This window comes from Salmo salar, chromosome 20, assembly GCF_965601325.2.
Source record: "Salmo salar chromosome 20, fSalSal1, whole genome shotgun sequence".
Taxonomy (NCBI): Eukaryota; Metazoa; Chordata; class Actinopteri; order Salmoniformes; family Salmonidae; genus Salmo; species Salmo salar.
Window position 1 is genome coordinate 4,586,647 of NC_138310.1, and position 8,354 is coordinate 4,595,000.

Consider the following 8,354-nt stretch of genomic DNA (forward strand, 5'->3'; position numbering starts at 1 on the left):
GTGGGAGTCCATCAAGGAACTGCTGTGTCACTTTTTTATCCTCTTTGTACTCACACTTGTAGAGCTCAGCATAGAACTCTACTGCCCTCTTTCTAATTTCACTAGGTCTAGTGAGCTCTTGTCCAACAGCTGATTTGAGACAATGAATATTTTTTCTTTGTCCATTCTTTTTCTCTAAACCAAAGAAAAATTTGAATGAGGCATCCATTTCAGAGATTCCCTGAAACTTACTTCTCACCAATGCCCCCTGTGCTCTGATACCCAGCAGGTCTGCCAATGCAGCTTTTTTCCTCTTGAGGGCCTGAGTGTGGCCTCGATCTCCTGTGGTCTCAACCAACGTCATGAGTTACACTATTTCAGTCTCTAGCGCTTTCATTGATCTGGTGATATCCTTGGTGACATTCCTCGTGTATTGCTTACAGAATTGTTGAATCTGGATTTTCCCTATATCCCACCACTGTTGAAGGGATACAAAACTGGCCTTTTGAGACCTCCACCTCTCCCAGAAAAAACTAAAATATTTCCTGAAGTGAGCATCACTCAATAAAGTTATGTTAAAATGCCAGTATGCGCTTTTAGGTTTTACATCGTTAATGAACACCACCTCTGTTATTAAACAATGATCAGAAAAACCCACTGGGGTTATCACACTTGATTTACAGACCTGAGATTGATGCTCAAAACAATAAAACCTATCTAACCTGGCCATAGAGATGGTGTTCTCTCTCACATGCACCCAGGTATACTGCCTTGTGCCTCCATGTTGACTCCGCCAAATATCACACAGTTCATTTGTTACAATGAGACGTTTTAAAAAAGTCCTTGAGGCTATATGAGGTTCTTTGTGATTTCTATCTAAATCACTGACTGTGCAGTTAAAATCCCCAGCAATAAATAAATAATCTTCATTGTTACATTTCTCAATGGTATTTGATAATGTCTCTAAAAAGCATACCCTCTCAACTGCCACCACTGGGGCATATACATTTATCAGACACATAGTAATGTTTTCATACCTTACTCTAACTTTTAATAACCTCCCCTCAACTACCTCTTCAACCTCATATGACAAAGGCAAAAACCCTTTTGAGAACAAGATGGCCACACCCCCACTTTTTGAGTTTTTATGACTACACACCACTGTCCCCCCCCACTCCTGTTGCCACATAACTTCATTTTCCAAATTACTATGCGTTTCTTGTAGAAAAATTATGTCACTTCCCTTTCCCCTAATTAACTCATACACTATGGCTCTTTTTTTAACGTCTCTTGCCCCATTTACGTTTAAAGAAGAAATCTTAAAACTGCTCATGGATGAAAAAAAAATACAAGACCCAGAAACCACATCTCTTTACATACTTAAAGCTGCGATTGAACTCTTTCATTTTATTTAGAATTTTCATCACTTATCACTCTCGTGACCACTTTCTTGAGTCTAGCAATTTCAGGGCTTGTCAAACTTCCCCCTGTTATTTTTGACATCAGAAACTTTGCTGATTCAATAAACAATTCACTTTCAGGGAAAAAATCTGTTACATTATAATCCTGCATATATTTCTTCCCTTTTGTCAACTTCAGAAATTGACGTACCTTCTCAATCCCATACCTCCCTTCCACCCCATTTATCTCACTATTTTGTTGTGACGCGTCAGATGACTCACTCTCGCTATCTTCCCCAGAAGAAAACTCCATCTCTACAACCTGTTTATCTTCAAATGAATTATTAATCTCTACCTTCCTCTTGGAATTAGACCCTTCACCACCCCTTACATTCTTCCTCTTACTTCTCGGTACTTTGAAAACAGCTGCTTCCTTTTCCATTATTTCAATCTCCTCTTGACCTCCAATTTCATTTTCCAGCACCACCTCAGCGACGGCAGTCGCAATCTCACCGACTGTTTCCCCTCCCTCTTTGTTCTGATCTACCACAATTGCCCCCGTATCCACAATGCCTTCCTCTCCTACTTTTCCTACCACATCTGCCCACCTTCTCCCTTCCCCTGCACCCTTAGCATGTTCATCCCTTCGCGGTGGTGCGTTAGCTGCACCGGCACTAGAGCTGCTACCGGGCTCTGCATGCTCATTCTCGGGACAATTACGCACCAAATGCCCCTCTCTTCCACAGCCAAAGCATTTCATTGATTCAGTAGATGCGTAGAAGACATAATCAAATCCATCAATCTTAAAACTGAATGCTAAATTCAGTTCATCAGTGTCCTTTTTTAAAATCATATGCACTTGTCTCCTATGAGACACGACATGTTTCAGCAACGGAGATTTGCATCCAAAAAGAACCTTCTTTATTGTTGATACAATTTGACCATGACGAGATAACTCTCGCTCCAACACTTCATCTCTAACAAATGGTGGCAAGTTAGAAAGTATAACTTTCTTTGCCGGATTCATAAGCGGAAATACCGGTGTCTGTGTCTCCCGCAACACAACACCACTCTCAACTATCGTATTCACCTTTTCAATGGAATCTAAGAATATCACTACAGCGCTATTCATCCTTGAGGCTGATTTGATACTATCACACCCAATGATAGCACCCACTGCCAAGCTACATTCTTCCACTGAAACCCCGGCCGCAGCAGGAATCTTTACTCCATGTCGCCGACTAAGTTTTTCAAACTCCAAACTTCCGCGAGTGGCCATTGCAACCAGCCCCACCCGCTGGTTGTGCCCTCGCGAAAATCAACCTCAACGATCCCACCACCCCTATACGTGCTTAGTGATATTTAGACAAGATACCCTTAAAACAACTAAACTAATCAACACACATATATATATATATATATACACACACCAAAACCCAATAGAGTGAAGATAATTCCAGTCGCTCTCACAATCACTCCTGCTTCACGACTCACTCCCAGCATGCACTCCAACGAGAGAGAGAGAGAGAGAGAGAGAGAGAGAGAGAGAGAGATTGGGCCTGGGAGTTCAGATATAGGGGGCAGGCTGAGTATGGGGATATACAGGGGGGAGGCTAGATTGGGCGAGGCAGGGTAGCTTTGGGTGTGGTGTTGCGAGGGGGGTATCTCGGCTGTGTCTGAGCCTACCAGGGACTACAGTCTGTGGCTTGGCTGGCAGGGCACTTTCGGCTGTGTCTGGATGAAAGTCCGGCTGCAATACAGTACAGTAATGGCTAAGTCTGGCTCTGGGAACACTACGGGCCCCCAGCTGTGCCTGGGCTCTTCCTGGGTCTGGTCTGCCATCCAACAATGGAGAGGCTTCCCCGTCTCCTCTCCACACTAATTATAGCCCAGCAGTGTCTACTCTATCCAGTAAAAACAAACCACGTAGCCGCGGTACCTTCTCGTTTCCCTCCTTTTCTCCTCGTTTTCCTCGTTTTCCCCTCATTTTCTTCCTTTTCTCCTCCTCGTTTCCCTCCTTTTCTCCTTCTCGTTTCTCTCCTTTTCTCCTTCTCATTTCGTCCCGTTCTCCTTCTCGTTTCCCTCCTTTTCTCCTTCTCATTTCGTCCCGTTCTCCTTCTCGTTTCCCTCCTTTTCTCTTTGTTTCCCTCCTTTCTCCTCCTTGTTTCCCTCCTTTCTACTCCTCGCTTTCCTGTCCACTCTAATGAGGGGATGGATGCTGTCACTTGGGGCACTTTCACAACACATCCCTCTGATGGGGGGGCCACAGCTCTGCTGGATGCGCTCTGCTCTTGCACCAAACTAAAACAATAGCCCTCAAATCCAACATGGCCGCCTGCCTCCATAGAGAAAAGATCATTCAGATCCCCGTGATGCCCCCAAGTATCAGCTCAGCAGCACTCCAGTCGAGGCCTCACTGCTGTACAGTACAGTATATCAAACACTTGACTAATCAAACACTTGACTGACACATCGACTACAACAAATGATACAATGGTTCCTTTCAGAGAGGAGGAAGGAACCTATTGTACAACACTACGTCCTCTTCCTGATGTAAAGTACAAGATGCTTTGAGTGGTTGAGTGCTTCTGTTTTAGCATTACCATTAGTTCAGCTTCCAGCCCTGATGTGTTGCGTATTCTGTTATTTTCTGCCTTACTCGCTAGCTAGCGCTGAGCGCTAACCAACCCCTAACCGCGGCCTCCAGAGTAAGTGATCCATAAGCATGTCGATACGGCTTCAAGGAGCTCTCCTTCAATGGCTGCCCTCTTCCTGTCACTGGGAAGGACAGGCCAGGCGTGTTCAGGATAAATGAGACCATAGCCGCCCCCTGTCCCTCAGGGAAAAGTGGTATGTTCCATTAGGATGGACACTTAATTAAAGCCATGATAAAATACCACTCTGGACTCCAGAGGGGGTTCTGGGGGAGGGGTAAAGAGACGGCGGGGTGGAGGGGAGAGAGGGGTGGAAGGGAGAGGGGGAGAGACAAGTGAAGGATTAAGTTCCTCTCTTCTCATTGTTGGAAGGAAGGAGTTGAAAAACAAAACAAACCCATACTAGCGTGAACGAATAGCTCCCTTGACAACCAGGGATCAGAGATAAATAATACTATGTTTTAATTAAGAAGAGAAACAAGTTGTCTTCACAGTCAGGCTGAATCTACCTGACAGGATGAGGTGGAGGGTTGTTTTCTGGAGCAGTCTCTCTCTCTCTCTACTGGTATGTAACAAGACAGGAGGGACCTGATGCTAGGTCAGCACTCCTAGTCTGAGGTACTTGACATAGGGGCCAGGTTTAATATCCAGCACTTACCCAGACACACAGCATCATGTGCGTATGTACAAGAGATGTGTTGCTCACCTTTCCCAGGACAGTGAGACAGCTGGGGTCCAGTTCAGGCTTCTCCAGCTTCACCACTCCCACCCAGCCATACTCGTATAGGTCGTCCTCATCATTGTTGTTACACAGTCCCAGCGGATGCATCTAAAACAGAGGGAAACCACAGGGTTAATATCACAGCATATACACAGGACAGAGCACAGGGTTAATATCACAACATATATATAATATCACCCAGAACAGAGCACAGCGTCAATATCACAACATATATATAATATCACCCAGGGACAGAGCACAGGGTTAATATCACAGCATATTATATATAATATCACCCACGACAGAGCACAGGGTTAATATCACAGCATATATATAATATCACCCACGACAGAGCACAGGGTTAATATCACAACATATAAATAATATCACCCACGACAGAGCACAGGGTTAATATCACAACATATATATATAATATCACCCACGACAGAGCACAGGGTTAATATCACAGCATATAAATAATATCACCCACGACAGAGCACAGAGTTAATATCACAACATATAAATAATATCACCCACGACAGAGCACAGGGTTAATATCACAGCATATAAATAATATCACCCACGACAGAGCACAGGGTTAATATCACAACATATATATAATACACCCCGCGCACGGGCCCCACCCACGAGCACAGGGTTAATATCACAACATATATATAATATCACCCACGACAGAGCACAGGGTTAATATCACAACATATATATAATATCACCCACGACAGAGCACAGGGTTAATATCACAACATATATATAATACACCCCACGACAGAGCACAGGGTTAATATCACAACATATAAATAATATCACCCACGACAGAGCACAGGGCCCTTAATATCACAACATATAAATAATATCACCCACGACAGAGCACAGGGTTAATATCACAACATATAAATAATATCACCCATGACAGAGCAATGTCATTCTAGGGATCCAGGGAAAGCTCCTGCAAGATAATCAATAAATGTTTAAAGATTTTAGTAAATGTTGTAATTAAATGTCACTCATTAGATTTTCTACAAGTATATGCAGGTGTGTGTGTCTCTCTCTCTGTGTGTGTGTGTGTGTGTGTGTGTGTGTGTGTGTGTGTGTGTGTGTGTGTGTGTGTGTGTGTGTGTGTGTGTGTGTGTGTGTGTTGAACTATTCTTATGGGAACAGAAGTCCCGACAAGAATAGTGAACAATTTTTTTTTACTAACTGGGGACAATTTGTTGGTCCCCACAAGGTCAAATGTTTTTTCTGGTTTAGGGTTAAAATTAGTGTTAGAATTAGGTTTAGGGTTACGAGCTAGGGTTCATTTTAGGGTTAGGGTTAGGAGCTACGGTTAGGTTTAGGGTGAAGGTTAGGTTTTTGGGTTAAGGTTAGGGTTAAGGTTAGGGTAAGAGTACAGATTAGGGTTAGGTTTAGGGTTAGGGGTTAGGGAAAATAGGATTTTTAATGGGACTGAATTGTGTCTACCCACAAGGTTAGCTGTACAAGACTGTGTGCGTGTGTGTGTGTGCCTGTGCTTGTGTGTGTGTGTGTGTGTGTGTGTATGTGTGCGGTCAGGCTCAAAACGATTGACATTTGAGAGTACTTCATACACTGTACCAATGATCTAAGTGGAAGCAGCTGCACCATGGTTAAGCATTCAGTTGGGCACATACGGTACAACATGACCATAAAAGGTTCTAAGGCTGTAAATGAAACTAAAGTCACCTGGAAAGTTCCACACCACCTTAAGGTTCCCCCCTATTATGCCTAAGGCTACTAAATGACCCTGGAATTTTTATTTGTTTAATTTTTAGGGGCAGATCAGCTTTAGTATTGCAGATAAATTGTGGCTGATATCAATGTAATTGTCTGCGTCATTTCCAATCCCACATACCAATTTTTTGTAAATATATACAGTACCAGTCAAAAGTTTGGACACACCTACTCACTCAAGGGTTTTTCTTTATTTTTACTATTTTCTACATTGTAGAGTAATAGTGAAGACATCAAAACTATGAAATAACACATATGGAATTATGTAGTAACCAAAAAAGTGTTAACTTTTTAAGGTTTAGTGGGCAGTATTTTCATTTTCGGATGAAAAGCATGCCCAGAGTAAACTGCCTAATACTCGGGCCCAGAGTCAAATATTTGCATATTAGTAGTAGATTTGGATAGAAAACACTCCGAAGTTTCTAAAACTGTTTGAATGATGTCTGTGAGTATAACAGAACTCATATGGCAGGCAAAAAACTGAGAAAAAGGATGTGGGAAATCTGGATGTGGGATGTGGGATGTGGGAAATCTGACAATTGTAGTTCTTCTTTTGAATCCCTATCAAAACTACAGTGTCTGTGGGGTCACGTTGCACTTCCTAAGGCTTCCATTGGCTGTCAACAGCCTTTCGAAACGTGTTTCATCCTTCTCCTGTTACTGGGCAGAAAATAGGAGCTCAGTCAATGAGTGGAATGCCTGGGACCAGTGAGTTGTTTACTGTGCGGGCACGTTTGTCGCGCCGCTCCTTCTTTTTCCTCTGTAATGAATACGCTATTGTCCGGTTGGAATATTATCGAAGATTTATGTTAAATAGACCCTAAGGCTTGATTATAAACAACGTTTGACATGTTTCTATGAACGTTAATGGAACTATTTGACTTTTCGTGTCTGGATTTAAGCTCGTGCGTTATGCCTTTGGATAGTGATCTGAACGCACAAACACTGAACGCACAAACGCACGAACGCACAAACGGAGGTATTTGGACATAAATATGGAGTATTTTGAACAAAAAGAGCATTTCTTGTGGAAGTAGGAGTCCTGGGACTGCATTCTGACGAAGATCAGCAAAGGTAAGAGAATATTTATAATACTAATTCTGAGTTTAGTTGACCCCAGAACTTGGCGGGTATCTGTATAGCTTGCTTTGATGGTTGAGCTATGTACTCAGAATGTTGAAAAATTTGCTTTCTCCGTAAAGCTATTTTAAAATCTGACACAGCGGTTGCATTAATTCTTTCAATAACTGTTGTAAATTTTATCAACGTTTATGATGAGTATTTTTGTAAATTGATGTGCTCATTCACCGGCAGTTTTGGTGGGAATACATTTTCTGAACATCATGCGCCAATGTAAAATGTTTTTTTTGGATATAAATATGAACTTTATCGAGCAAAACATACATGTATTGTGTAACATGAAGACCTATGAGTGCCATCTGATGAAGATCATCAAAAGTTAATGAATATTTTAGCTGTATTTTTGGTTTTTGTGATACATGTCCTTGCTTGGAAAATGGCTGTGTGGTTTTTCTTGTGAAATTTATGTCCTAACATAATATAATTTTATGCTTTTGCCGTAAAGCCTTTTTGAAATCAGACAATGTGGTTAGATTAACGAGAAGTTTATCTTTAAAATGGTTTAAAATAGTTGATTGGTTGAGAAAATGAAATTATGCGATTTTTGCTGTTTTGTATTTCGCTCCATGCTATTTCACTGGCTGTTGATAGTGTGTACCGCGGGTGGGACGCTAGCCCATAGAAGTTAAACAAATCAAAATACATTTTATATTTGAGATTCTTCAAAGTAGCCACCCTTTGCTTTGATGACAG

General features: G+C 42.1%; 1 protein-coding gene across 2 annotated transcripts in view; it reads right to left on the minus strand.

Annotated features, from left to right (window-relative positions):
* The window catches only part of LOC106580211 (E3 ubiquitin-protein ligase znrf3), a 207,693-nt gene that overhangs the window by 75,532 nt on the left and 123,807 nt on the right, over positions 1-8,354 (minus strand). For both annotated transcript variants that reach the window (XM_014161036.3, XM_014161035.3), the window contains exon 2: positions 4,740-4,862. In XM_014161036.3, coding sequence (XP_014016511.1) covers positions 4,740-4,862 — 123 coding nt within the window. The remainder of the gene's footprint in view (positions 1-4,739; positions 4,863-8,354) is intronic.